Source organism: Syngnathus scovelli, chromosome 5 (assembly GCF_024217435.2).
Source record: "Syngnathus scovelli strain Florida chromosome 5, RoL_Ssco_1.2, whole genome shotgun sequence".
Taxonomy (NCBI): Eukaryota; Metazoa; Chordata; class Actinopteri; order Syngnathiformes; family Syngnathidae; genus Syngnathus; species Syngnathus scovelli.
The window spans coordinates 993,196-1,020,649 of record NC_090851.1 but is presented as its reverse complement, the minus strand read 5'-3'; the positions used below and the strand labels follow the sequence as shown (position 1 = coordinate 1,020,649).

At 47.8% G+C, this 27,454-nt stretch overlaps 2 protein-coding genes across 5 annotated transcripts in view; one reads left to right on the top strand and one right to left on the bottom strand.

Moving 5' to 3' along the window:
• LOC125969151 (protein ELFN1) overlaps positions 1-9,175 on the top strand; it is a 33,078-nt gene extending 23,903 nt beyond the window's left edge. For both annotated transcript variants that reach the window (XM_049720911.2, XM_049720909.2), the window contains 4 exons: positions 3,289-3,713; positions 3,777-3,930; positions 4,009-4,175; positions 4,243-9,175. In XM_049720911.2, coding sequence (XP_049576868.1) covers positions 3,481-3,713; positions 3,777-3,930; positions 4,009-4,175; positions 4,243-6,280 — 2,592 coding nt within the window. In that variant the 5' untranslated portion in view covers positions 3,289-3,480 and the 3' untranslated portion in view covers positions 6,281-9,175. The remainder of the gene's footprint in view (positions 1-3,288; positions 3,714-3,776; positions 3,931-4,008; positions 4,176-4,242) is intronic.
• Positions 42-26,367, bottom strand: mad1l1 (mitotic arrest deficient 1 like 1). 3 transcript variants are annotated; one of them, XM_068650664.1, is made up of 19 exons: positions 26,209-26,367; positions 25,421-25,579; positions 25,205-25,345; positions 24,693-24,872; positions 24,468-24,592; positions 24,322-24,403; positions 24,115-24,245; positions 23,862-23,976; positions 23,718-23,779; positions 21,719-21,805; positions 20,916-21,060; positions 18,634-18,774; positions 18,513-18,569; positions 17,869-17,957; positions 17,708-17,798; positions 15,778-15,988; positions 15,329-15,522; positions 10,135-10,308; positions 42-1,280 (listed from the first exon to the last, which is right to left on the bottom strand). In XM_068650664.1, exons 2-18 carry the CDS (start codon positions 25,565-25,567, stop codon positions 10,156-10,158), a joined length of 2,151 nt encoding a protein of 716 aa, XP_068506765.1. In that variant the 5' UTR covers positions 25,568-25,579; positions 26,209-26,367; the 3' UTR covers positions 42-1,280; positions 10,135-10,155. The 3 variants fall into 3 exon arrangements, with proteins under 3 accessions (XP_068506765.1, XP_068506764.1, XP_049576870.1); XM_068650663.1 differs by lacking the exon at positions 42-1,280 and adding an exon at positions 7,801-9,327; XM_049720913.2 differs by lacking the exon at positions 42-1,280 and having other exon boundaries at positions 9,748-10,308.
• Positions 26,368-27,454: the final 1,087 nt, after the last annotated feature.

The following is a 27,454-nucleotide window of genomic DNA, read 5'->3' as shown; positions in this document are numbered from 1 at the left end:
CCCCATCTATCTATCCCAGGAAAAAAAAAAATGGAATCATAAACTGTGCAATTTGTGCTTGGCGAATATAACAGCTTGCTGTTAGCAGAGGTTACACACTCACAGACACACACACAGAGGACAAACAAAATGAATCATAAAGTTTCATATGCGGTCTAAGTGCCAAGAACCAGACAGACCCGGCTCAACAGATGGAGCTCGCTGCCAGTGTGTGCATATGTGTGTGTGTGTGTTTGCTCAGTGAGCCCTTCAAACAACGGGTTGAGAATCCAGCAAACAAAGACACAAACTAATGGTTTGGTTTCGGATTGAAAGTGGACCGACGGTTCTGGGCAGCAGTGAGAGGCCTCCCAAAGAGATTAGCACTTAGCATCTGACTTGTTGACATGTAAAAGGATGCAAGACACACTCAAGGACACACACACAGATGCACTTGAAATCGTGCTTGATCCCCCCCGGTGCCCGAGCTCCGACTCAACAAATGCATCATAGATGAAATCTACTTCCAACTGACTTGTAAATCTCCTGGAAAATGTCAGAGTCAAGAAGGCATCAAAGGTGCGTTTGTTTTGTGCACCTGGACAATCTCGCTGCCTTTGTAACTTCATGACCAGCTAATTGAGAGATCGACCATCCGCAAACTAGCAAACGTGCCCACGAACAGAAATGATTCGTTCAGAATGACTATTTGGAAAGTAGCAAAGTGGCACAGCACGACTAGCAAAGGCCGATGGCAGCAGGCTCACTATTTGGCAGGCGCGAGCTCGTCGCATTCTATTTGAACAAATCGAACCACCAGTTGCGGTCCGATTAACGCCGAGTCTCACTTCCCTGAATCAAAAAGCCATCAATTACTATCATTTTGCTATTTCTCCTCTGACGATTCACACACACGCACACACGCAAACAGGCGCCTGAGTGATGATTTAGCGTAGCACGTAGCATCTGTCAGGAACGATGAACCTTTCCATCCATCACGACGTCTCCGAGCGTGATCCACACGCACGAGCGTCACGCACTCACACACACACACCTGGCTGAAAGGGCTGTGTGGCTTTGATGGATTTGTTCGAAATCAATGTCCTTCCATCAAGTTGTTGATGAAGCGGACTTTGTTCCCAAGCACGTTTGACACAAGACGGTCGGCATCTCCGGCAATTGGTCGCTTGCGGCAGTTGTCGGCGTGTGCGTCAGCGGCAGCCGAGCCATTGCTTGGCTTTGTGTCAGTCAGTTTGCTTGCTCGACATTCACACTTGAAGGTGGAGCGTTCGAGGTCACATCTAAAAGAAAAATGAAGGTCATGGAGTTTAACTGTCAAACGGCAACTTGGACTTATTTGGGGCTGTTTTGAGCCCTATTGATTTTTTTCTCCAAACATTTCTTTTTTCCTTTTAAAAAGTGCTTGCTATTGTCTGTTTGTGCAAGAATGTTATTGATTTTTGATCCGTTTAAAGTCTGAACACACAAACAAAAAACACATAAGCACCACTGAAAACAACACAAGATAAAAACATTTACCTGTCACACACTTAAAGGTTACTTTTAAAAAAAATCTTTGGGTGCCTGCATGTAGGCAAATGCGAGTATGTGTATGTGTGTATATGTGTGTGTCCTGTTCTTATAGGTTTTGGGGACTTGGCAGACAGGGTCATCATGTTGCTACGTATGTGTGTTTGTGTGTGTGTGTGTTGTCTTTGCATGTGTACGAAATAAGAATGTGCCAAATCCTTTCATGTCAGCGGCAGTGATCTGGTTTGTTTGTCTGCATGCGATGCCGCCGCCGCCGCCGCATCACTTTCACTCGCTCATCTGCCACATTAGCGTGTGTCCGATACTCTGCGTGTCCGTGCGCTACACACACATCACGCTAATGTGTGTGTACTTGAGTGTGTGAAATCCCATCGGGTGTGGTAAAAAAGCTTCTTTGGCGCACGGCCTGAGTGCTCGGAGGAGCAGACTGGATTTTTGTAGCGTTACGAGGCGCCGCTTTTGCAAGTTTCATATTGCAACATGTCTAAGATGTGATAAATATCCCTAAGTTGGATTTTTTAGCTGATGAGGATGACGTCAAAACGTTTCCCGTCAAAACACATTTCAGAGTGAGCAATGTTTAAGTCGTTGACAAGTGAAGCGAGCGACAAAACGTGGCCTTGAGGTCAGCGTTTGTTTTTTTTCTTCTCGCGGTGCGCCGGCAGCACATCATTATCACATGAAAGTCGTCGAGTGTTTGCAATTTCCATAAATGTCTTTGCCGGCGCAAGTTGACGGCGCCTCGGGAGCCTCTGATGAAAAGGGGGCGTGTGTCACTGGCGCCCGCGATGGGCTCGAGCCGCCATCATCGCCGCCGCCCCTACTGCTGGGAGCGTTTGATTTATTTGATCTTATGTTTTTAAAACGAATTATTAAAGGATAAGAAATAAGGGCGAGATGAGACATGAAAACGGGGGACTAACGAAGACTGAATTTGGTGCACTTTGGCTTCATCGTGAAGACAGTTAACTTGGCCTGATTGAAGACTACATTTTTTTTTATGTTGATAAAAATATTTTCAATTTGTTGACATCTGCAAATAAAATGTTTCTCAAAGGAAGAAGTCTCTTTAGCTTGCGTTGGATTTAATCGAGAGGAGTGTTTTTGTATGCTTTTTTTGTTTGCCACAAAATTGCTTTTGATGTTTACGAAAACACTCAAGTCGCCTCTGGTGTTTACAAAGACGTTTACCTTTGAATTAAATTGAATCTTCTGGAAGCCTTTGTCATCCGGCTATTATGTTTTGTTTTTCACTTTTCTTCATCATCGCAAACTAGCTTGCGATGCTAGCAACGACCGGCAGGTACTTGTGCGCGCGCACTAATGCATTAAAGTTAATCGTGCGTCATTATGATGGGATTGCCCTTATTCTCCTTTATGTGCCGTCAACACGGCGTAGCTAAATGGCTAATAAATACATCCTTTATCGCGTGCTGTTTCCCGCCCAGGAAGGTGCCCAAGAAAAGCTACCATCAGCGTCAAGATTTAAGATTTTAAATATAGATGATGTATGCGTTCTAAAGAGGCCACGGATAATGCAGGCTGTGGATTTTATTATTATTAATATTATTATTTTTAATTATAATTTTTTTAATTTTATTTTTACTATTATTATGGTTTTATTTCTCTTACATGACCAGACCTTAGAGAAGCAAAAAGCAAGTCTAAGTTGTGGCGCAGGCAGTGGACAATAATGAATGAAGAAGGTTTTGCCAATTGTTAAGAAGTTCTTATCACTTTGTTCTCTTCTCCTCCAAGGGTCCAGTCAGGGGCGGAAATTCAAGGATGAGGGAGCGCGAGAGGAAGTACTCATCCAATCCGAGGGGCAGACGGCCGCTGAGGACATAAGGATTGACCGCTTTTCATCTCCCCATTAACAACCTGGAAGTTTCGTGTTCCTTTCTCGTCTCTTGATTCCCGCTACCACACATTGTCGGGTGACTTTTTCCAATGGATACCGTGACGACGTTACATCAGGCCCAGCGGCCGAAACGAACCGCCAGCGGGGGGATCTCGCCCTCCGTCAGTTTCTTCCTGGGCTGGGTCGTCCTGCTGTCCGTCGTGCGGTTGCCAGCGGCGACGGCCGACTGCTGGCTCATCGAGGGCGAGAAGGGCTTTGTGTGGTTGGCCATCTGCAGCATGAACCAGCCGCCCTACGAGGCCATCCCGGCTCACATCAACAGGTAACACCCGTCACGGGTCAGGGGTCGGGAACTTTGCCTGACCTTTGTTTGCCTCGACCGCAGCACTATCGTGGATCTGAGGCTGAACGAGAACAAGATCCGCTCTGTGCACTACTCTTCGCTCAGCCGCTTCGGCAACCTCACCTATCTGAACCTCACCAAGAACGACATCAGCTACGTGGAGGACGGAGCCTTCTCGGCGCAGTTCAACCTGCAGGTGAGCTTCGACTGATGATGAACGATGCCACTGGCACCTTCTTAAAGTCACACACCATTTTCTCTACCTCCCCCCAAGGTTCTCCAGATGGGTTTCAACAAACTGAGGAACCTGACGGAGGGAATGCTGCGAGGCCTGGGCAAGCTGCAGTACCTTTACTTGCAGGCCAACCTCATCGAAACGGTCACGCCCAACACCTTCTGGGAGTGCCCCAACATCGAGAACATCGACCTATCCATGAACAGGTACCTTCCTGAGCCCCGTCAGATCAGTCCAAGATAAGGTACATGATATCTATTGTGTCTTCGGCAGGATCCAGGCGCTGGACGGTAGCTTGTTCTCAGGACTCTCCAAGCTGACCACCTGCGAGCTGTACACCAACCCCTTCAACTGCTCCTGCGAGCTTCTGCCGTTCCTGCGCTGGCTCGCCGCCTTCCCCAACCGGACCAGCGAACGCATGGTCTGCGACGCCCCTCACGGCTTCTCCGGCTACAACTTGCTTAGTCCCAACCCCCGGGCGCCGGCCCAACGCAACGCGCTGCACGTGCTGGGCCTGGTGTGCACCGAGGACGGCAGCAATTCCACCACCTTCTACATCAACGGTCTGCTGGACGCCACCACGCTGCCGCCGGACTTTTCCCCGTGCGGACTGGACGACTGCGCGTCGGGAACGCCCCCCGACGAGGTCATCTACCACACCATCTTCACCGAGATCAACCCTGTCATGACGCTGAAGCAGGTGCTGCACTCCACGGCGGTCATCACGGTGGAGATCCCGCACCCTTACCGGAAGATGTACATCCTGATGCTGTACAACAACAGCTTCTTTACTGACATCCAGAACCTGAAGTACCAGAGGCAGGACATCGAACTTACCAACCTGAAAGCAAACACGGACTATACCTACTGCGTGGCCTCCATACGCAACTCCCTACGTTTTAACCACACCTGTCTGACCATCTCCACCGGTCGCGGAGCCAGAACGGAACGGGTCGCCAATCAGTCGTCGGCCACCCACTACATCATGACCATCCTGGGCTGCCTGTTTGGAATGCTGCTCTTTCTGGGCCTGGTGGTCCACTGTCTGAGACGGAAGAGGATCACAGAAGAGAAGGAACGCAAGATGAACCGGATCCAGAGGACCCTGATAGAGCTCAAGTATGGTGACGAAGGTGATATTGAGGGTGGCGACGGCGGCGGCCCGGTTTCTCAGAAGCTACCCCCTGGCGGCGATGGTCTGTCAAGGATGCCCTACCTGCCTCAAGGCACCGAGATCGATCCCTACCAGTTGCAGGAGGTGCTGGAGACACCTGTGCACAAGCCCGCCAAGCTCAACTACATGGAGGTGAGAGGGTCCGCTGTGGAGAGGGAGCGGGAGATGTCACCCCAAGCCAACCCTCAGGGTTCCGTGGCCGAGATCTCCACCATCGCCAAGGAAGTGGACAAGGTCAACCAAATCATCAACAACTGCATCGACGCCCTCAAGTCCGAGTCTACTTCCTTCCAGCAGGGCATCAAGTCCCCTACCTCAGCGGGCGGGGGGTCCGTATCCACCGCCGAGCCGCAACTGGTGCTCCTCTCTGAGCAGCCGGGAGACCGAGGGGGCGAGTTTCTCTCCCCTGTCTACAAGGGGGGGCGAGGGGGCCGAGGCTACCACCATTCCTTGCAGCGGCACCACAGCATGGAAGCCCCCAGCACGTCTAAGAGGCCCAGCACCTCCTCGTCCCCTGGCTCAACCAGGAGTCCCCGTTCCTTCCACTCAGAGGGGGCCTATCACGCTTCAGAGACTCGCTACATTGAGAGGAGCTCGCCCAGCGACCGCACCGTGGAGGAACCGGTCCGCCCGGTCAACCCGGCGGCGGCCATCCTGCGCGCCGAGGCCCAGAGGATCCGGCAGTACCACGAGCACCGCCACTCGTACCCGGGCTCCCAGGAACTGCAGCGCCACCCGCAGATTTTGCAGGAACTCCACTACCATCCCGGTGGACGCAAGCCCTCGGTCCTGGACCCGCTCACCCTCGGCCGACAGGCCAAGCAGAGAGAGCTGGCGTACTCCCAGCTGGCCCCGCATTACGCCCTGTCCCCCCAGTACCACAACCTCAGTTACTGCTCCAGCCCAGAAGAGGATGAGGAGGAGGAAGAAGAGGAAGGGCTTCTGTGCACCCCCACGTTGGGCCTGTGGGAGCGCTTCAAGCTGCACCGCAAGAGGCACCGGCAGGCGTCCATGGAGGACGAAGGCTATGTGGCGGCCGGCCACGCGCTGCGCCGAAAAGTCCAGTTTGCCAAGGACGAGGATCTGCACGATATTTTGGACTACTGGAAGGGGGTTTCGGCCCAGCAGAAGGCCTGAGCTGAGCTGGCACGACACTGTGGAAGACCTGTAAATAGAAACGCCGCATAACCAGGAACCCAAGAATTATTGAAAACAAGGAGTAGGAAAAAAAAATAAATCATAACTTAGATTCTTTTTCATTTCTAATCTAATGGAACTCATAGCTGAAACTTATGTAGCTGTTTGTATGTTTTCACAGAGGAAGGAGAAAAGCTTAACATGGCAGCCTATCCCGCTTTTTTTTTTTTAGGATGTTGTGTCTAGGAAACCAACAAGGACCGTTTTCTGAGAGACATTTTAAAGGACTGGACACAATTTGAGAATGGGTTGCCAGGCAACGTTAGTGTCCCCTTTCCCCTGCAAGCCACTCTCGACTTTCTATTGATGCGTTTCCACAGGGAACAAAAAACAGGTACTACTTCTAGTACCAACTACCGGCCGGCACTATCAAGTGGATTCGTCATTTGCCACGGCCACATTACGGCGCCCAGTTTGAGTCCCTGGTTTTCCTCTCTTCCGACTGCTGAGTTGGCTTTTCAGCACCTCAAACCTGCGCCATCAGGAATATGTGGCGAGAAAGGGGCCAAAGTGAGCAGCGTATAACGTGCCAAATGTTCCTTCTGACTTGCCAAGCGGTTTTCTATACAGAATTTAAAGATTTGAAAAAAAATATGTTACTATGATTATTATTATTATTATTGATATGGATTGTTCTTATCTTCTTACTGTTCCTATGATCATAATCGTCAATTGTTTGAATGTGGCAAAGGGATGTGATAGAATGGGATGGAAGAGCGCCCCCTTCCTACCTGGAGGACTTTGACGGGGGATACAAAACGGTTCTCGAACATTTACTCTATATTTGCAACAGATGTTTTTTGAAATGTTTCAGACTTTTCTCCCAACACCGAGTTAGCTAGTTAGCTCAAGTTTTTTGATTAAAAAAAAAAAAAAGAAAAACTTCAAATGAATGTCTTTAATTCCCACAAAATACAAAAAAAAGTGGGGAAAAAACTGCACTGTTCAAAAATTCAAAAAAAAACTTTTGAAAGGGAAAAAGAGCTTGGAACTCTCCGGGGAAAAAAAAAAAAAAAATGCCGTAGCTCCACTGTGTCTCATAGCAACAGCGGCGTCCTGTTGTCTAAATTGTATTTCGTCCTTGCTTTTCTTGTCTACTTTAAACATTTGGTTCCACTGTGGTGCCGTTGTGCCAAACTTGACAAATCATAACAATTCTACACACATAGACACACACAGACACACACGCACGCTTAACATTGACATTTGCCAAATGTGAAATTGCACAAGAAGGCGTCACATTTTCAAGCAGCCAATCATCCTTAAGACCAAAGTACTGTGCTAAAGGAATTGACAAACCCTCAAAGCCCCCCAACACACACACATTGAACACACACAGACACACACAGAAGCAAACGCAGTTGAATGTATTCTTTGCCAACAGCTGAATGGAAGGAGTTGTTCAAGAACGAAAGGGCTCCATTTGCCCTGGCAGACTTGATTGAGCATTTATGATCATCAACGTTTAAAGAAAAAGGTTTTTCCCTCTTTCTTTTATTTGGAACAAGTTGAAAAGTTGTTGTCAATAGCGATAAAGTCAAGGGAAAAGATGTTTGTGCAAAAACGGCCGCAAGACGAAATGAGCGTGTTCTCACGAGAATGTGGTCGTTGTCAATTGGAAGGACAAATAAAATAGAGAAATACAAAGTGATTCATTTTGCATATTAGGAAGTCAAAATGTAGAAAAAAATAATAAGAAGAAAGTTCACATTGTAGTGTTGGGCAGAGGCGTTTGTTTGGGCTGTCAGGGAACTTGCTAATGTTTAGGTTGCTCTCGGGGTTCTTGCTAGCATAAGGGTCTTATCGTTGGCGTTAAGGTTTCTTGCTAGAATCAGCAACATTGTTTAGGCTTAGGGCTGCTTAGGGTTCTTGTTAGCTAGCTTTGTTGTCAGGATTGTTCTTGCTCGGGTTGGGCTTGCTAAAATCAGGGTTTTGCTTAGGTCAGCAACATTGTTGGGCTTCTTGTTCAGGGTTAGGGTCAAAGTTCTTGTTAGCTAGTTTAGACCTAACCCACTAGCTTAGCTTTGTTGTCAGGATTGTTTTTGATTGCTCGGCTTGGGCTTAGTGTTTGTGTTCTTTTTCTGAAGATTCTTTTTAGGCTCCAGTTGTGTTCAGGTTTTTGTTATTTGGGCAGGTTTAGATGGGATTCAGGTTGGGCTTTGGGTTTTTGTCAGGCTAGGGCTCGGTGCAGTAGCTTCTCTGATTGGTTAGCTAAGTTTTTGTCTGATTCTGCCACTTCCAGAAATAGCATTGTTTTTCTTTTTTTCATATTTCTTTGTCTACACTGAGCCTCAAGGCAATGGAGTGACTTTTGGTTGAGAATTTCAGTCTACCATTGTGGCCTGCTTAACTCTTTGTGCCAACCTGTACTAAATTCTCCTGAGAACACGTTGACAAGAAAGGCAAATTGTATTTGTTTTGTTTTTTTGTGTGGGGTGGGCAGGGGTCACAAACCACAGTCGAAGGCGGTGGCAGCCGGATTGTGGCTTCAACTCAACAGCAGCCTTAAAAAAAAAAAAAAAGAATCTCTTCTCTTGTGTTTCTTGTCATCTTTTGTTTTCCAAACTGGACTGGCTTTCCTCTCTGACTGCCGTTTTATAACCGCAGCGCCAACGTTGCCATTGCAGCCGCCTTTCGGTTGGACTCATTTCTCTCAGAGGTCGTCGGCGAAAAAAAAACGGGAATGCCTCGAAAGCGGGACTGGCCAGATCCCGTTTTGACGTCGGACACGCTGTGAATTCCTCGGCAAAGAGACGCAAGTCTGTCGGACGCTTGCATTTTTTTCTTGTTAAACGATTCAAAAGAGCACAATAAAGATCTACGTTACTTTACTCACTCGCCTGCCTGCAATCATTCGTATCGTCCGGTAAGGTTCTGCTATCTTTTATCCCGAAGATGAGGGGGACACGCTCACATCCACAAAGGAAAGTTTCGACAGGTAGGAGAAGAAGAAGTGATGGGTCATCCCGCGGGCCTTCAACTCTCCTCTGCGGGAAGGAAGAAAGAAGAAAAGCAGCACCTAAAGTGTCGGGATGCATTAAACATGGAGTGGAATTGCATCTCACCATTTAATGGCTGGGAAGGATGATGTTGTTTTAAACGGGACTCGCTGAGGGCATGTGTGTGTGTGTGTCTGTGCAATGCAAGCAGCTGAGAAAGCTGAGCAGCTTTGTGGCAGCTGCTGAATATTCAACAGCTAGCACGTTAATTATTTCTAAGCGAGCTGATGACCTGATCACAGAAAGATAAGGAGGCTGCACACCTCAATCAAGACCTGGCTTCTTTCTGCCCTCAGCTGACAGAAACTTTTTTTTAGAAACAGTTACTCTACTAGGTCATTTCTTTTTTTTTTTTTTTTTTAAATAGCCTTACTATACATGATCATTTATTTACTACTACCATACTTTGAAAGCTTAACCCCAAATTTAAACTCTACCTTAACCCTAATTTGAATCCATAACCCTAGTTTGAAACCCTAACCCTGAAATTAGAGTTTTGAACATGACAAAAACAGCACATGGACAATTTCTAAAATTCAGGCAAAAAAGATCAAGACTGCCACAAAAAGACAAATTTATGGAAAAGTACTAAAAAAATGAAAGTAGAGGGGAAAATAAAAAAGAAAGTAAAAATAATCTACAGATTTGACATTTCACAAAAAAGCCTCAAATGTTTTAACTCAATATCGTCATTCCAATATTTTTGCAACGTCTTACCTGAAAAGAGACCACCAACGTCTGCTCAACTTTTATCTTACAGGAAAGCTTTCAAAGTCAGAAACTAAAAGAGTCTACCAAAGGCGGCGTCGGACGCGGTCAGGTGATGACAGTCTGCCGTGCAAACAGGTCGATGGTCAGGGTGGACGTGAAGACGGGGATGCTGTTCTGCTGGTGCAGGTGCAGCGCCACCAGTTCGCCCAGCGTCCGCGTGTACGCCGTCTCCATCAGCTCGATGCTTCCCGACAGACCCTGAAACAAAAAAAAAAAAAAACATGTTACATGTGTGCAAGATGAAAAAAAAACTCTAAAGTATCTGAAAGAAGTAAAGCGGGATCACTCGGTCAGGCGGTGAGCGTCTCCCGGGAGAATCGTCAAGATGGCGTCTAAATCTGCGCGGATTAATTAGACGGAGCAGCTTGGGGCGACGGAGTGGAGAAGAAAGCGATGAGGGAAACCAAGGATGGAGTAATTAAAAGATCTCGTCAAGGAAGGAAGGCAAGAGGGAAGGAGACATGGCGCTCGCCCGGGGAGCCCAGCGGCACGTCTGGAACCGGTTGCCACGGAGACCGCTGTTGCCCCCCCCCCCTCAGCAGACGTCCACTAGCATGTTACATTTGCGCGCAAAATGACAACGTGGGGCCCATTAAGGTCAAGGGTCATCGGGACTGAATGTTGCGTCTCGCGTCTCGAGCCAAATGATAAGCTAGCAATTTGCTGTTGACTATCATACTGCCCCCCCACAGGATTGGGGTGAAACGGCATCACACAAAAGATTTCACGGATGTTAAGAGCCCCTTTCGTGCTTGCCGGGAATTATGCCCAGGTGCTAGCTCGGGGTCAAAGGTGCCAAGTTGGCGTTACCTTGGACAACTTTTCCGGCAAGTGTTTTCATTTGAAAACAAAAAGCGCCGCCACGCCATTCCGCCGCTCTTCTTCATTTGTCTATCCAATTAAAGGAAATCAATACTGCCTGCCTTGAGGTGCAAGGCGGGGCGGGGCTTATTAGTGACCTCATCCAAGCGATGCGCCATCTGCCGCCTGAATGCTAATGGCGCTCGGCCCCCCCCCACGGCTTTAATTGGATGTATGCATGCAAAACGCAGACGACCTTGTCTCAATTTAAATGCAGATTTTGGCATTCAGGAAGAGCCATTTTGCACAATGTTGGAATCAGCACCTCGCCTTTCCATATTCATATCGCAATCACCAAATCGTCAACGTCTCCGCTGCTGTCATCATGGCGAGCATTTCAACTGGAGCGCTCCGAGCGGAACGTGGGTCACGCATCGCCAAGCTGAGGACTTTGATCTTCAGACGATGAATAGGGAGGAAAAAAAAAAAAAAAGAAAACAAAATCCGATTCTGGTGCCTTATTGCTCCTAATTAAGAACATTTGCGAAGAGTTTCAGCGGAAAGTCGCTGGAGCCGTGTCAACGTATCTCGACGAAGCCTTGAACCGCTTGACCGCGTTTATCCGCTTTTGGCACTAATTAGACATATCGAGCTCAGTATTTCCTCCATAAAGGTCCAATTAGCAAGCCAAGGGCTCTTGTTTTTTTTTTTTTTTTGTACCTGCAAGTCTTCTTTTAATTGGCTGCCTTGTGATCAATACGGCCAGATCCGATACGCAATCTTGACTCAAAGTCTCGGCCTTGAATTACAAATCAAAGCTTTGATTAAGTCTTAAGAAGTCATTCATACCCCATGACAAAAAAAATCTGTTCTCAAAATATTGGTGTGTATTTATTAGAGGCCTTTTAAATATTTGGACTTTTATTTGAGGGCAAAAAAAAATCCCCGCATTCAATTAGCGAATGGAGCAAATTGGACGTTTACGGGACGTTTTGACGTACGGCGGCGCCAAAAAGAAGAAGGGCCGCTAATTAGCCGGCGCCCGTGAATGCTTTTCATTAGCGGCCGTCAAAGGCGAGGACGTCAACCTTTACGGCTTGTTAAATGGCAAATAAAGCGCGGCAAAAAAGGCTGCGGGTAATTCAAACTTTGTGGAACGACGGCCATTTCGTCGTTAAGCTCCCGGTGGACAGGTTGTGTTGCCATGGTGACCGTGGATATGCTGTGGACAAACACTAGGGGGGGAGGGGCCTAACAACTTCCTGTCAGGCGGCATCAGAGTCAACAAGGACATTTCCCTCGGAAGGTTTTGTAGCACAGCTAAAAAGAAATCATTTAAAAAATAACGTGTATTCCCATCAGCGCTTTGGAGGCATTTCTTATTGATGTTTTATGATTAAACAAACCAAATGTTGTCATTACGCTGCTGCTGCTGCTGCGTGTTGATAATGACCTTTTTGCACAGCTGCGCTGATATTTGGATACAACACACACACGTCCCCCATTTTGATGTGTCTAAACGGGCCTTGTGTCAATAATTTACCTTCTACACTAACTGCCACGGAGGCATTGATTTGTCAACTCGACTCTATTCCAAGCCCTCACCGTCGCCATAGTCGACCAGTACGTTTTTCAGCAGGTAGGTCTGGAAAAGGGTGTTGAATTAGCTCATCGGTAAAATTCTGGTGTGCAATCTACCAAATGAGTGGCGGCATTGCCTCCTTTTGGATTGGAGGGCAGCACAGCGTTTGAGTAAAAACGTAGTCGTTTTCTCTGCTTTTGGTTCAGAAACTAATGTTTTTAGCGGCACGCTCAGGCACATTGATGTGCATTTTAAAATGGCCGCCTCAGACCGGTTGAGCATGATAAAGTGCCACCTTGCAAAATGGGAATCAACAGCTGGAGATCAAACCTGCACGCTGCAGTACGTCATGTTTTATTCTCTGCCCTAACTCGGTAAAAGTGGCGGGTAGAAAAACAAGTCTAAAAAGAAGCAATAACAAGAGACGGCACAAACTCGGGGCTCGGCGTGCTTCTATTGATTTGCTCATTAAATAATAATAGAAAGAAAGAAAGCAAGAAACAAAGAAAAAAACATTACGCGGCAGCAACAAAAGTCAAGATGGGGGAGAAAAAAAACTTTCACTCTCTTCATTTCCTTCATTCTACCTTGTCCCGTGGCTCCGTAATACAGGGAGGAGATGGAAACATGAAAACAAACACTCACCAATTTAGAGGCGAGAAGCAAATGCAAAAAACAAAAAAGCATCCGATTGCAGGTTCCCGCGCACGTACGGATTGGCGAGGAAGCCGAGGCACTTAATAAAGTGCACGTTATGAGCGGCCTGCGTTTGATCGACCACTCGGGAGTGATTAAGTGGCGCTTTGCGCAGGAGCGCATTAAAACGGCCGACGACACACCTTGCATTCGTTCCGAGACGTGCGCGTCAAATCATCTTACCCCGTTGAAATGAACACAATTGTCATGAATCCGTTCCAGCACCCAAATAAAAAAAAATATCTAAAATGTTTAAAACAGTTGAACTCTTTTGTGCATGTTATGACATTTTTGATTTGGGTAAAATTAACATTTGTGTAAAGTCACGCCGTCACTTTGAAACTTGCAAGAAGGAAATCAGTAGCTGGCACAGCTACATGTGGTTTATCTTCCTGATTAGCAGAAGCTCATAAATACCTCATCACGGATGCTAATCAGACGTCTCACCTGGGGGGGACGCGCTAAAAATACTAAGATGACACACAGCGGCTCCTTTTTTTTTTTTTTACCTCCACAAATTAACACTAAACCGAGCACTCCATCGACACATTTATCCACTGACACGTTGCCGGGTGAAGACTTTGGCAGAGGAGAAAAACAAATGGCAAAAATTGGATGCCAACCAAAGGTGAACTGGGCCCAGGTCCAAGCGGGCAAATGACCCGTGGCAACTTCTCGCTTGGGCGAGATGCCGACGTGATTTAAACCGATTGAGATGTCGGAGCGGTGTAATAGAGCTTGAGTTTCCAACATTAAAAAAAAAAAATGAGAAGCAGCATCAAAGATTGTCCGCGCTATTAGCGGCAAAACGTTAGATGAAAAAAAAACTCACGTGTACATCCGATTGTTTATTAGGCGACGTTTGCCTGAAGCGCCCACGGCGGCAGTTTGACTTTGGATCTTAATTAGCATTTCCATTGTATCCTGTGGGAATTATTTTCCATAATTGGGGGAATAAACAGCGTGTGTGCAGCGGCGGGAGCAGGTTAAACAGCTTACACCACGGCGGGGATTTGGGTGGCGTTGTCTTGACGGCCATATTAGCGGGATTATCCCGCAGCCCCCGTGGCTCACTTGAATAACGCTTGAATCCTATTTGGGACATTGGTGCACTTCATCTGTTATTTGTCAACGCAATTAGTCCAAAGGTTTCCGCCATTCAGGGTGGGCGGATGTTTTTTGGAACAATATTCAAAGTGGTTTCGGATCAAACGTGTGTTTTGGGGCTTACCGTCTTAATCAAACTAATTATGTTTTGGTACTATTCAGGGATTTTTTTTGCTCTTTGTGAATTCACATGTTGGTCATTGCGTACGTGTCAATGTTGTACCGCATTAGCGGAACGCACCTCGGCGGAGCCATGGGCCACCAAGTGTGTGTGCTCTCACGGACTGCAGAAGGCAGCCTGAATACTAAACAGGATAGCGGAGTGTGTTTTGCATGTGTGCGTCTGCACATCTGTATGCATGTGGTCGGACAGAGAGGGGAGGGGCTGAGGGAGAAGACACGAACACGGTGCGAGGAGCGTGCAAGCGTAAGAATGTGACACTGCACACTTATGTTGGCTTTATGATTCCGTGTGTGCGAGCGAGCTTAATAAAAATGGACAGTGAATTATCTCTGGTGGCAGGTGGATTGGGCGCAGACGTGCGCGCTCTTCATTAGTGATGATCTCAAAGACACGGTCGTTCAAGGGCCGAGATTAAATTCAACGCCAATTCAAACGCTGTTACGAACTAAAACAGCAGCACCTAGCGAAGGAGAGTACTTAAGAAAAAAAGGTGTGTCCGGCCCAATTGTTTGTTTTAGTTCATGCTATTTTTAAAAAACATTGCCGGGGTCGCGCCGACCCGGTGGATTCGACGTAATTAAGGCGGCGGCGTTCGCTCAAAGGCAAAAGGACTCGGCGCGCACACGTGTGCGCGGAGCGGGTATCGATTGATACCGGTCGGACCCGTGACGCCGCCCCTGCCGTCAGTCTCTGCCCGGCAACACGCTCACACGCACAGAAAGAAGGAACAGAGTGTTGCCGTAGTGTCGTTGTCGCTGCACGGCTGAGTGGGGCACAAAGCAATAAGGTGGCCTAATGGTGCATAAATTGGCTGGCATGGCGCAAGGTCAAAGCGTTCTCTGTCCCACCTTTTTGAAGACTAAGCAGTCCTCCATGTGCTCGGCGTAGACGGAGGTGAGCCGGTACTGGTTCTCAATGGGGATGTCCAGCTGGTAGCCGGTCAGGATGTAGCAGACGGTGCGGAACTCCTGGATCTTCTGCTTGAACACCTCCTTCAGACGCTGGTTCTTCAGCTCCGACACCTCGATTTGCTTCAGCAAATCTGAGGTGGGGAAAAAAAAAACATGCGGAAGATTAACAGCTGCTTCTGATTGGGGCGGATTTGGGCCAAAATGGCTGCCTTAGACTAAACTGTACTTTATTTTGGGCACCTTTCTGTCCACTCAAATCGGTCAAACTGGGTCAGGGGCTAAGTTGCTAACCAAAACAGCAGCACCGACAAGCCAAGTACAAAGCCTTCTATATAGAATGTTGCGGGCATGTTGGAAATACTTTCTTTCTATTACATGCTACTCACCCCTGACCTCCTTGGGCGGCGGCAGGTTAAGTTTGGCCTCCTGCAGGGCGGCATCCACGAGGCCGCTCTCCTGCCCTTTGCGCACCACATCGCGGAGGCGCTCCACTTCCTCCTGCAGGGCCTCGAACTCCTGCTGCCGCTGCTGCTTGGCCACGGCGGTGGGGTTCATCTTGAAGTTAACCACGCGGGTCTTGAGGGAGTCGTAGTCGCCCTGAGGGACGCCGCAGATGGTGACAAATCACTTCATTGCAACTCCTGCCGTTATTTGAATAACACTATACTGATTGGACACAGAGGTCGGGTCCAAATAAAGATAAATACGATGCTTTAACTCAACAATGAAAGGGAAGCGGAAAGCAAGCCGTTTGCTTTTTTTTTTTTTTCCTCAAGCCAAAACAACAAACAAGCAAATGAATCTTAACCACCGCCGCGCAACACGAGAATCAAATTAGCTCCGGTTGCACGCAGCCGCTGCGAGGCAAACTGAGATCAAGTGACGCGCCGTAAACGATCATTTAGTTGGCGACAGAAAACATGAGCGCAGAATGTAGCGCCGGATGCGCGAGTACCGATACCAAGTATCGATACCTGGGACTTATTTCAAGGTATCTGTACTGTTTACAAAAAAAAAATAGGTTACAACAATCCTGAGATGGATTTAATGAAGCCTTTGAGCCGAGACGGAAAAAATGTTGTCCACTTTTCAAGCTAGCATGAGCCGAGCTGTTTTAGGCGGCATTACGTTAAAGCCAAATGGATGTAAACAAACGGAGGCGTGAACTTCGGCTTCATCGGGCCATCTCGTCTCATCTGGGCGCGGCGGCTGGCTGGCTTGACGCAATCCCTTGCAAGGGCAACAATTTGCTCCTGGCTCGGAGGCTTGACGGAAAACAACATGAAAGACAAAGCGGGGAAATGTTCCGTCATATTGCATCTGGAAAGTGGAATTAGGAGGGAGGGAGGGAGGGAGGGAGGGAGGCGAAGAGGTGTGAAAGAGGAAAAGCTTGTTTTCATTCCGCTATGCCTTGTCGAGAAAGGCGCTAGTAGGAAGGCCGGACAAGTTTGGAAAAACATCAGACACGATAAGTCTGATGTTGGAAAGATTGAAGACAATTTAGCCGAACAAGGACTGAGATGAGATGAAGCTAATATCACAAACACGAGTCCTGAACATGAAGGATTTCAAAAATATATATTTGGCCTTTTCAATTAACCTTAAGAGTCTCTTTTTGTCAATCTAGTCCGAGCGTGTTGTCAGGTTTGGTGGAGCGCGCAGCAGCAGAAGGTTTCCATCTTTAACGACCCAAACGTTTATGGCGCGGAAAATATCAACGCTTTCGTCTTCAGTGAACCGAACGCGTATTCTTGTAAACATTGACGGCAATCTCGTCGGCAGTGAACCTCGTTTATGTCTTTGCAGGTATAAAAAAAATTGACATCTTGTGTTTCTTCAGTGAACCGAAAATCAAACGCGGCAGAGACGCTCGGGTGAATGTCAACATTTGGCCGCTCGCGTGCATTCGTTCCTGCCTTCCTCTCCCCCTCCCACCCAGTGAGCGAGGAGAATTGAAGTGGGGGTGCATCTCCGAGGAGCCAACCGGCGAAAAACCTTTGCCCATTTTCACGGTAATTGCCTTAAACGTGTTGGTCATGCCCGAGAACACACAGATTCCTGACACGCCGGCGAAAATTGAAGCCCAAACGCTGCCTCTCGCATGTTTCATTATCGCCGCGCCGGGCCGCCTCGGCGGGGGACGCGGAGGACCCGACGGCCGCGGTGATGAAAGGCCTCGCATGAGGACAATTGCAAACGAGGAGGGAGCTTAGTTAAGTGGGGCCTGAAGCTCATGGAAAGTGCCGATTGTCGGCCGCTGCGATTTTCTACGTTGATGTAGCCATGAAGCAATTCAGAGAAAAAGGTTCTTCTTGCCTGGAGGTTGTGTCTCTCCAGTCTCATCTCCAGCGTTTCCCTCTGCTCCTCCAAACGCTGGCGCTCCGCCTCCAGAGCTTCAATTTTCTGCCTTTAGAAGAGACAAAAGGGACTTTTAGGGGAATGACTCCGCCCTCACTGACCGCTGGATGGCGAGCTACCTGAGCATGGTGACCTCCTCTTTGCTCACCGAGGAGCCGTCGTCTGTCGAGGCCTGCAGCTTCTTCAGAGAATCCAGCTCAAACTGCATCTGGAAAAGAAGGGGGGGAAGTTTTTTTTTTCCTTCATGAATCTCCATCCGAGGTGCGCCCCGAGACTTTGTCCACATCTCTGCTCTGACAATTATCCCCCGTTTTTATTTGCCTCCTTTCGCTGACAGCGTGTGCCGCTAATCTTCGCCGAGACAGAGAAGTAATTACTGCTCTGGCAGACAGGTGGATTTCACGCGTCGACAGCGACTCGCCGCCGCGTTGACGTCTCCCCGGCAACGGAGGGGCCATTAAAAAGTAGGAGCGAGCGAGCCGGTCAAAGTTGAAGACGAGCATGTGCGCCGAACTCCGTTTCGCCGTTCCACGAGTTTCATATTTCAATTAAATTGAGATGAGAATTTTTTTTTTGCTGCGCTGTTGATATTTTTAGTCAGCGCTTGAATATAGGCCACGTTTTCCACGCGGCAAACATCAATCAAGCGGTGAGGTCAAAAGAAAGCGAGCAGCGTGACAGCGTCGCTATTCCGGCTTGTTTACCAAACACGTCGGGCTTTTAAACGCCTTTGAACGGGAAACTGCGTGGATTTCCGACTCACGGTCTGAAGTTGCAATTTGAGAGTGGCGCTCTCGTCCTGTGCTTCGGCCAGCTGCGCCTGAGAAGACAAAAACCACGTTAGATGAGATCCCGGCCGGCCCTGTGGAAACGTGATGTCACACCTCCATCTCCGTGTTGAGGTTCTGCGTCTTTTGCAGCAATTCCTCCGCCTCCTTCAGACGCTTGCCGAGCTGCGGCGAATGTTCGGCGGGCGCCAGCTCGCTGTCGTACGACTCCAGGATGGAGCGCATGCCGTCGCGTTCCTGCAACACACACACACGCTTATTAATCTCCCCAGAAATCTCCTCGCAGAGAAGGTCGCGACTTGGATATTTCTGACAGCTAACATTTGTGAAAGAAAATGAAGTGTGTCTTGTTATTTGCTATTTCCCTGATTGGCCTGCCATTTCTCGGCAGTTGGCGCCTGGCAGACAGGCAAAGGCTTTTTTTTTTTCCTTTCCCCTTCAAATGAGGAACTGGCAGCTGACGAGAGGTGTCAGGCTCACTTGTCACCGTGACTCCAAACGGGAGAGGATGAAGGCGCCTTGCACATGACGTGATGACGCCCGCATGTCACGTCGCACATACGAGGCTGTGCTTGTTGTTGCAAATGAAAAGATTTACATATGATGAGCTCGGTCGAAATCCTACACGCTGGTGATTTAGACTTGATCATTGCGATTGTAGCCAATTTGCCAGAGGCACGTCTGCGCCGATGAGGGAGCGGTCACTCAATTTTACAAGATGAAAAAGCTTCCTCTCGCTCTCTTTTCATACGGCGCAGTCGCCGCACACTTAAGTCTCGACGAGCGGATGCGGAGAAAACAAAGTGCAGAGAGAAGCGGGCAAAGAAAAAGTCTGCGCTTTCGCAAGTGTCACTCACTGCGACGCCACATCTCCAAATAGCTCGTCGCTGTCACTGTGTGCAAAAAATAAAAATCTGACATATCATAAAACTGACATATATAAGATGGGATTTTTTTTTTTTTTTAAGCAGATGTAGATAAATGCATACATTCACATTACAGGTCTTTGTTTCGACAAACATTTTGGACCGTTATCATTTTTATTTAGCTTTGACCGCATTGTAAAAACGCAGGAAGTCGCACTCATTCCACCGGTTGGTGTGGAAAAGTCGGTTTAATGCCGAGCGTGTCCTCAAAGCAAACCTCGCGAACATCAAAATCAATGCCTAATGGCTCTGAAATGGCTCCGGAGAGACCAGCCGGCGGCCTCATGGTGTCAAAAAACAAAAAATGATTACTATAATCAGACACTGATGAGGCCCACCAGCGAATTCTAATTACAAGGTGTTAAGGTCGTGTTGCAAAAAAAAAAAGAGGGAGATGAAAAAAAGAAGAGAAAAAAGCGAGACGAAAAAAGGACGTTTAGAGGTCGGGTTCCGACAGCTGAGCCCCGCTGGCTATTTACCGTCCATTAAGACACGTTTCATCTAAATCAAAAATCTGTCCGATAAAGACTGAAAAGTTCTTCATTTGAAACAAAATAGAATCAACAAAAGGCAACGGGGAGGACGCGGCGATAAAAGCCTCATTAGCATTTTCATGGATGCCCGCAGGTCAACAATGGCTGGCAAAAAAGATGGCGGACAAACTTGGGCCTAACCTTGTTGCATTTGTCTGAAATCAGACTTGTTCCGACCTATAATCGAATCATTAAAAAATATTTTCGAGAGGTGAACTGAAAATTAAATCAAATCATGTGTGCTGAATTAATCAATTGCAAACCACTTAAAAAGAATAATAATACTTGTACTAATACTTCCTTGTGGCAATGATGTTTTGTTGTTTTGCATTTGCGCCTTTTGGAATGACGGCCAAAAAGTGAAGAGGGGTGCATTGACTTTTTATTGGCACTGTAAAAGTTGAAAAGTCAGTGGACGGCAATGACTCACGCTCTCCTCCTCCTCCTCCTCGTCTTCCGAGTCCTCTTTGGCGTGCCCACATTCTGCCTTTGGTCACGGCCTCAACAACTTTTTTTTTTGCGGTGGGCCGGAACGATTTTCCAGAGCGTATCAAAGTATCCATTAACCGAGGCGCGTTCCCTCACGAGGGTCGCCGGCACGCCGGGGCTTCTTCCGTCAGACTTGGGGAAGAAGTGCAAATTGACTTTCCCGTCCGAGTGGGGTTCGTTTATGCTTCTGTGACTTTTTTTTTTATGCTTTCTGATATGACAGAATACGACCACTCCATTTTGTGTCAATTTGTCAAACTGGCGCCAGGGATTATGTATTTATTTGTTCTATTTGTTTATTTCTATTTAAAGTCTCTCCAGCAGTATTGCCATGATACCAAAATCAGGTTTTGAAAATACCTATGTGGCCACTGCAGTTTTCCGTTGGTCTTTATTGAGGTGTGAGATTCTCGTTAATACTTGTAAATACCTTGGTGAGTAGTGTCAGCCTCTTCTGCAGCCGGCGCAGGAACACGTCGTGCGTCTCGCGCTTCTTCTGCTCCTCCAGCGTTTTGCCGCGCTGCTGCAACAGCTCTGCCTGCAGCTCGGACAGCGAGCGCTCCATGCACCGTACGCTGAAAAGGGGAGGAGTAACGTTAGGGGGGGGGGGGGGCGGAGTCTGTGAAATTGGCTAAACTTTGGAGCAATATGTTTCCTTCGTGGGCCAACTTTTTGAATCTTGCTTGCACTTTGGCGAGTTCAGTGGCGCGACGAGACAAAGCAACTTATCTCGCCTCCGATTGCACTCTGGCATCTTCCCAAAAAAAAGGGAAAAAAAAGCTTTGGGGATCAATGATAACGCCCGAGAACAAGTGGCGCGTCAAATCCTCTCAGAGATGAAATGCGGCACTGCTGCCGGCCAGGCCTGATCAATAGGACGCTAATTATACTGGGGGATGGGGGGGGGCTCCCCTCCCTCTGCTCATTCTTCTGTTTGTAATATTCCGTAATGAAGCCCATACGTCGAGCGGCGGAGATGCTTGTTAGCTAATGAAAGCTTTCGGAGGAAGCGTGCGCACGCGACCCTCCCCGCAGACTTTCACCTCGGCCTAGGGAGGGCGCCGTTAATTACGACGACTTTCTCCTTCTCGTCTGTTCCCGCACACAATTTACTCTTAGCCGCGCTATCAGAACGTGGGAGCACTTTAATTAACTTGGTGACAATTATAGAGTTGCCCGAGATACGCGCCGCTGGATGCGTGTGTGCGGGTTGAGAGGAACTGCGGAGGTTACCGGCTGCTGAGTGTGTAGTTCTGTTCTTTCAGGGCAATTTCCCTCTGCTGGATCTGAATCACCTCCCTGGACAGATCCTCGGGTTTCCTGTAACAAATAACGGTCGGATCAATGCCAAAACGTTCGCCGTGTTGTCCCGCTGGGAGGCCGGCGGAGTTAAACCCCGCCTACACCGCCGGCAAAACACACACACACACGCCATGATGCAGAAGGTCACATTGGTAAAGCGAGGATGAAAGCGCAACCAGCGTAGCATCGTTAGCATTAGCGTTGGAAGGTGGCACGGCGTCGTGCAAGCGTGTTTTTTTTTTTTTTTTTAAGCTCAGTAAGAACATGGTTACGATCTGGAGTGAGATAGGTTGGTCGAAAAAAAAAATCAATAGGCCAACGGTCGTCAAAGCATAAAAACCTCGGCGGCTCGGCCTTCAAATCAAATCAATAGGTTGACGCGATAAGAATCGGAAAAATCATGAGCAAATGACATGTGGACCATCTCCAGTTGTAAAACAAATCAATGGTGCTCCTGCTTGGCTTGGCTTGACTTGAACGCTAGCCTCCTCTTCAGATCACGTCAATTCCGCCAGGGTCGACGACAAATGACAAAGCTGTTGAGTTTGAAGTTTGGGCGAGGAGGGGCTGGATTTATGCCGCTTGGCTTCTTTGCGTTGGGGACCAAAGTAATCTCATGACTAAAATATGAGGCGCCGTGAATCATAGGATGGAATAACTACAGCGATTGCGCACAGCCCGGAGCGGCGGGGATCGGCGCTCGGCCTCAAAACAACACGCCGGCCTCGGAAACGCAGGAAAATGCACAATTTATTACCTCTGCATTACTTCCCCCTCTTTGCAGACTCGCGCAAAAAAGCTACTTCAACAAAAGACGGAAAGGGAATTTTAAAAAAAAATAAAGAAATAAATTTGGATTTCAGGGCTATTTTTTTCTCAACGTGAAGGCAAATTTGTGTGTGAATAATGCATGAATCCTGGTGACAAAACTCAAGCGTGTGCAGGAGATGGATTTCTATCAAAGTTTGCCCTTGGTGGATACGCACACGCATGCTAGGCAACCAAAACATAAGCATCAAAACCAGTTTGTGGGCAGAAAAGAGCATTATGAAACTTTCCAAACGTTTAAAAAAATATATTAATCATATAAAATGTGCAGTCAAAGTCAATCAATCCGCCCTAGCAAGACAGCTAATTACTTGTTTGTAAAGCTCAGCAGCACTGTCGGGACAAGCCCATTTGAAGAAGAGGCATCATTCGCTGCCGCTGCCGCCGTCGCCCGGGGCCCTTTCTAAATATTTATTTGCCGCATTAACCTTTCGTGTTGAGCCTCAGTCATGCGGCGGGGCGGCCCTTTGCTGGCGGTATGTGTTTATTTTTTGCTTTAATCCGCAGCACGGAGGCGAAGCCAGCCGCCGACACGAAAAGAGATCATCGGAGCGCTCCCGCGGGGAGGCTCAATCCGACCGGGGCGAGCCGGGCTCCGCCTGATCCGTTGCGAAAAGGTGACGGGTGAAACCTCGTACGTCGGCGTGACACGTTGTCCTCGCGCGCGACGTAACCGATGCGAGTCCATTCAAAGTTAAACGTGTTGTTGCTTCATCGCAAGTGGAGTGAGTTACGCAGCTCACCCGAGGTTACCTTCCATTTAGCATTCTGTTTGCATCACTGTCACACTTAATCACAGAGACGCGCGTGCGTGTACGTGTCAAGGGCGGCTCGGAGTGTTTTATAATCTGTCAAATCTGCTCGGCTGCTGAAAAGGAAACATTGCAATCATTCCCTCATTACTTGTTTGGACTGGGAAGCGTTGAGACAAACACCAGGCAGGTATTTAACACACACACATTGCAATACACCAACAGGCATACAATTAGAAAGGTAAGCCGTCCTTGAAAGGGTTGTTTTGGAGAATGACCACAGCTCCACCTAGAGGCCTATTGTTACATTACACTGGTTCCTTGATGGAAACCACTCCCCACACACTGACCTGATGTTGAGTCCAGTTGATTGGCCGAGATTCTCCCATGCTCTGACCTTCTCTGTCAACCTCTGTGTGATAAACAACCAAACAAACGCAAGCATAAAAAAATAATCTCATCCTTCTTAAAGTGACTGATTTATTTTTCGTTACCTCCTTCTCCAGTTCCATGTTGACTAAATCTTCTTTGGTCTTGGCCACGCGCTCCAGCTTCCTCTTCAGGCCCTCCGCCTCCTCTTTCAGAAGGCTGCAGTTCTCTCTCCTCTCTCTGCATTCACAACGCAACGCGTTTAGAAACCAAATGACGTGCGGGTATTATTTTCTACGTTGTCCTCGCTATCTACTGAAGTATCTGTGAAAGTTAGCCAGTGCCTGCGTCTATCCTTGACAGCAATGGATGCTTGACCTGAGGAAAATGTTCTCCTCTCTGAAGCGCTTGAGCTCCTTCTCCAGGTCGGGCACCCTGCTGGCCTCCGACTTGATGCTCTTCACGATGGCGAAGTCTTCCTCCTGGAGAGCGAGACGCCTTTCTAACTCCTGGGGCAGAAAAAAAAAAAAAACATCAAACACACAAAATGGCGGGCGGTCGCTTTACTGCCTTAGGTGCGTCTACCTTGATCTTGATGACATGGTCAGAGCAGGTCGACTGCGCCGCTTGGAGTCTCTGGCACAGCTCAGACATCTCCTGGTAGTTCCTGATCAAAAAGGACCAATCAGGCGAAGGCGCCAGCTTGTCACGTCCATTTTGTGTGGCAATACCTGCGCTGTAAATCCAGCTGCTCCTGCAGCGCCTGCTTCTCCAAATTCTTTGTGAAAATGACAGAGTCCTGGTTCTGGAGCTTCTGTTTCAGCTCACGGATCTCGTCCTTCAGGCCGATGACGGTCTGACGACAGGCACAGGGATGCACCAAACGTTTTGTGAGGCTGCTCCATACATTTCTTGCATGTTTTTATATCATGTGCATGTTGCTCGCCCGTGTGTACCTGGTCAGCGGTGTTGAGTTGGGCGTCTCGCTCATCCAGCTTCTTGCCGAGGCCCTCCAGGTTCTTGCCGAGCTCTCGGTTGGCCTCCACTTGCTGGGCTAGCTTCTTGACGGCCTCCGTCTCGCGCTCCTCTGACTTCTTGAGCCGTGACGCCATTTCATTGTTCTTTTCCTCCAATTGCTACAGCGGACAGAATAAGAAAGGATCAGCAATGACGTTTGCACCAACAAGGTCAGCTTGTGGTGATGAAAAAAAGGCATTTCATAACATGGCCAGCAGAGGGCGCATTTGTTTGTTTTTGTTTGTCAATCTGCTGACTGTTCAACTATTTTAAATGACCCCCCCCCCCCAAAAAAATACATTGGGAGTCTAGTCAATTAGTTTTTAAATGTATTTTAAAATGCGTTTATTAATATGTTTTACTGCTGATAATACTTTTTTCCCATCACGACAGCGGTCACTGCTGACTGCAATATTTCAAGCAAGTAGAGATCGACGTGAAGGAACGCTACCTTCAAGTTGCACGCTGTGTCACTGGCGCTTTTCTCCAGCTCCACGCGAATGCGTTTGTGACTCAGCTCCATCTGCTTCTTCTCCTGATCCAACTCCAGGTAGCGACTGCGCGACTGGACCTTCTCGGCCGCTTCCAAGAACTATGTGGGAAGATACATATCATGAATGCAAATCCATACATCTGCAGTACAGAGTGGTGGCGTGTCACTGCATACATCCATGCTGCGCTTGTACTGGTTCTGCAGGTTGGTCGTGTGCACCGCCGAGGGTCCCGACAACTGGGGCGAACGCCCGGAGCGGCTGATGAAGGAGTTGAAGGACTTCAGGGTGGAAAACATGGTGGTGTCCTCGTCACAGTCCATTGTTGGGAGTCTCTAGAAGAAAATTCTACGTATCAATTCCTGTTTTATTTCATGTGACACACACACCATTGTCCTTGGAGTCAATTTAACAGATAAGCATTATGCCGGGGAGAGTTTTGCCCATGATTTAAAAAAAAAAAAAAAAAAATCCAATAACATTTTAGGGCACTTACCCAGTTACTCAGCGCTTGAGTCGTCGTTTCATTTAAAAGTTATCTTTTACTCAAGTCATTACTTAGTGAACTTTTTACATTTAGTTGAGTCATATTACGGTACTCTATCCAGCTAGTAAAGTAATTGTAGGCTACTTGAGTCCAATTTGTGCCTACTCTTCCGACCTCGGATTATTTCAGGAACGTCCCAATATTCCTGAACAATTTAGTCCTACTTTGGGGATTAAACATGCACTGAATGACAGCGAGTCGTGGACATTATGAATGATGGGAAGGTTAGAAGCAGACTTTCGAACGCAGCTCTTGTTTTTGAACGTCGTACGCATTGTGCAAGTGTACTCAAATGTCGTCTCATTTGAAGTATGCTAAAAAGACGCAAACATGCCGAAAACAAGTTCAATAGCCTTGGTCGTCTATGCATATATTTAAAAAAAACACACAACGTGGTCCTCATAAGCCTCCACGTACCGTCTTCACTTCACCGTCGTTTTGTTTGTGACGAGTTTATTCGGCATTTGCTGCTGGAAATTGATGTTATCTTGCTAGCTAGGCTGAAACCTAGCTTCAGGTTAGCGCGTAAAAATCTCTCACGCTGTTTGGCTCGCGCTAAATGTCGCGAGAGTTGACGACTGCAGAGATCTTCTCCAATATTAAGATTTTCCAACATGGTAGCGACCTCAATTAGTTCATAGTCACGCCAAATTTTGATCTAACGAACGTCTGTGTGATGTATCTTTTTTTTGTATTTATTTTCGTTCCATTTTCTATGTTTTTGAGACGTACTTTGTAATCGTTTAGATCCACTTTTAGTGAAACATACACAGCAGATGCCGGAAACGAACCCTGTATGTCGCAAAACCAGACGCGTTACTTTTTGATGTAATAAGGGTTGGGTGATTTTCAAATGATAAATGAGTGGCATTATATTGGTAAAATACAGCAGAGGAACTGATGCGATAGTATTTTCTTGAAATAAGTCTCTCAACAACTCAGTTCGTTCCCGAAGATGATGGATGTTGAGTGACTGACCACTTCCAATATGCGTCCAGTAGATGGCAGCAGAATTACATTTGACAAAGGTGTGTTGTAACCATACAAGAACAACTAGAGGGCGCCACTGAGCGCGTGCCATGTTTAACTGGGGCTCTGATGGTGAGTGTGAACTCTTCCTGAAAAGGTCAAAAGAAGAGGAGCGGCGGTTTTCGGACTTGTGACATCATCCCCGCTATTCCCGGCGTGGCTGTCACTTTCACTTTCAGTCGTCTGGCTCTCGAGAGGGCGCCAGTTATTTTAGCGACCTGTCCTCATGACTCACCTTCCATCAGCCTCCTGCACCTGTCTGCCGGCCAACTCTTGTACTTTACATCCCGTTGCTTACCCAAATGTTTGCAATTGTTGCTGCAATGTCTACAGAGAAGAGAGACGAGAAGAGAGAGATGAAGACAGAAAGAAGCATGTACGTAGAATTACTGTAACAAACACTGGGAAGGAATCACAAAAATGTAATTCTTTATCCATCCGGCCCCCCGCCGTGACCGGCGCCCGTTTCAGTCAAGCTGCGTTGGCCCCGCGTCAGGATATGCGTGAGCACGTAGCCGCCACGAGGTGCAAACGAGATCAAGCGCCTGCAGATGTGCCCTTCAGCAGCATCTGTTGCGACACGTAACTGTCGCTGGCGTCTTGACGTCAGAAAAGGTTTTCTGGGCTAAAAATA

What these genes read in the sequence shown, in the direction of transcription:
- mad1l1 (XM_068650664.1), bottom strand. Translation starts at nt 25,567, where the DNA reads ATGGACTGTGACGAGGACACCACCATGTTTTCCACCCTGAAGTCCTTC. An exon ending in GAGGAGAACATTTTCCTCAG is followed by an intron (nt 23,977 to 24,114) that starts GTCAAGCATCCA and finishes TTGTGAATGCAG; the next exon opens with AGAGAGGAGAGAGAACTGCA. An exon ending in TCAACTGGACTCAACATCAG is followed by an intron (nt 21,806 to 23,717) that starts GTCAGTGTGTGG and finishes TATTTGTTACAG; the next exon opens with GAAACCCGAGGATCTGTCCA.